The sequence below is a fragment of the Austrofundulus limnaeus genome, unplaced genomic scaffold (assembly GCF_001266775.1).
Source record: "Austrofundulus limnaeus strain Quisiro unplaced genomic scaffold, Austrofundulus_limnaeus-1.0 Scaffold109, whole genome shotgun sequence".
NCBI classification, from domain to species: Eukaryota; Metazoa; Chordata; class Actinopteri; order Cyprinodontiformes; family Rivulidae; genus Austrofundulus; species Austrofundulus limnaeus.
Window position 1 is genome coordinate 1436744 of NW_013952511.1, and position 1231 is coordinate 1437974.

The following is a 1231-nucleotide window of genomic DNA, read 5'->3' on the forward strand; positions in this document are numbered from 1 at the left end:
ATATATATATAAACACAAACTGATATATGCTGCCATAAATTTCCTCATTTCCTCTTCTTAATTTAGATTTTTTTCTAACCCCACATTAAATAACTTTAGACATCTTATCAAGTAAAAACACTGTTTTTAGACTTTTTTTCCCATCTTGAGATGTATTAGAAGAGATAAATTCCTGTGGCAGAACATTAACGTGACTTACATCCAGACACTCATTGCTCCCTATTTAGCTGCATGCTTGACTATTCTGTGGATGTGACTGTGCGGTACGCTGTTAAAAATCCCCCTTGTCCTTGTTAATCTCCTGTGTCTTTCTTATTTATACTGTTCTGTTCACTACCTCATGATAGTTGTCCCTGCCAATGGTTTCTGCTGCTAGTTCTGCAAGCTCCTGGGATGGGTCTGCCCCCGGGGAGATGATGATTAACACCGGCTCCCACTCCATTGTTTCAGTGTAGAGACGACGCAGATTCAGAGGAGGGGGAGAGAGCTTCATACCTGTGGCGAGGAGGAGAAAGAAATGAAATGAGAGTGACGAGTGTGAAAGGTACATCTGTAAAAGCTGGTGTACCCATGTCTAAAGAGATCAGCACAGTATGCAACTGAAAGTCACAGTAAATTGATATACCGCACATATACTGAAAGTTAACACGATGATAAAGAAAAGGTAGAATATAGTAACAAATCAACATGTTGGCAAGTGCTTGTAAAATGAAAAAATAAGAACTTGGTGCATTATAGATTAGATAGATAGGGTAGTAGAAGGGCAGATGAAGTAGGGGGAAAAAAGGGAAAAATGTTGGAGGAAGGGGTGGGGAGGCGAAAGAGGAAGACGCTACAGCAAAAAAAAGAGAGAAATTGGGAGGGTGATGTGATGTGCATATTGAGTGATTGGTTTGCAGCAACAGCAGCATTCACCACACAACACAGAAGAATACCTTTGTCAGCCCCCTGGTGTTAGAAGAGAACAGGCTCTTGTGTGTGCGCGACTGTAAGTGTGTGACAGAGTTTACGTTGCTTGACTGGGACCTGAGTGCTGCTGTAATATATTGATTTTTCATATCAGCTATGAGTCAGAGTATGACATCTAGGCCCACACAGCACCAGAGGCTGTGATACAAATTCCTATGAGATGCTACTTGTGGATATTTTTTTTCTTTTTCCTCACATACACAGAAAGATGCTTGAGTGCACACACACACACACACACACACACACACACACACACACACAC

General features: G+C 41.3%; 1 protein-coding gene across 1 annotated transcript in view; it reads right to left on the reverse strand.

Annotated features, from left to right (window-relative positions):
• dync2h1 (dynein cytoplasmic 2 heavy chain 1) overlaps nt 1-1231 on the reverse strand; it is a gene marked incomplete in the record, with an annotated part of 120612 nt that overhangs the window by 37705 nt on the left and 81676 nt on the right. Inside the window, 1 exon segment of the mRNA XM_014014065.1 lies at nt 338-495. Coding sequence (XP_013869519.1) covers nt 338-495 — 158 coding nt within the window.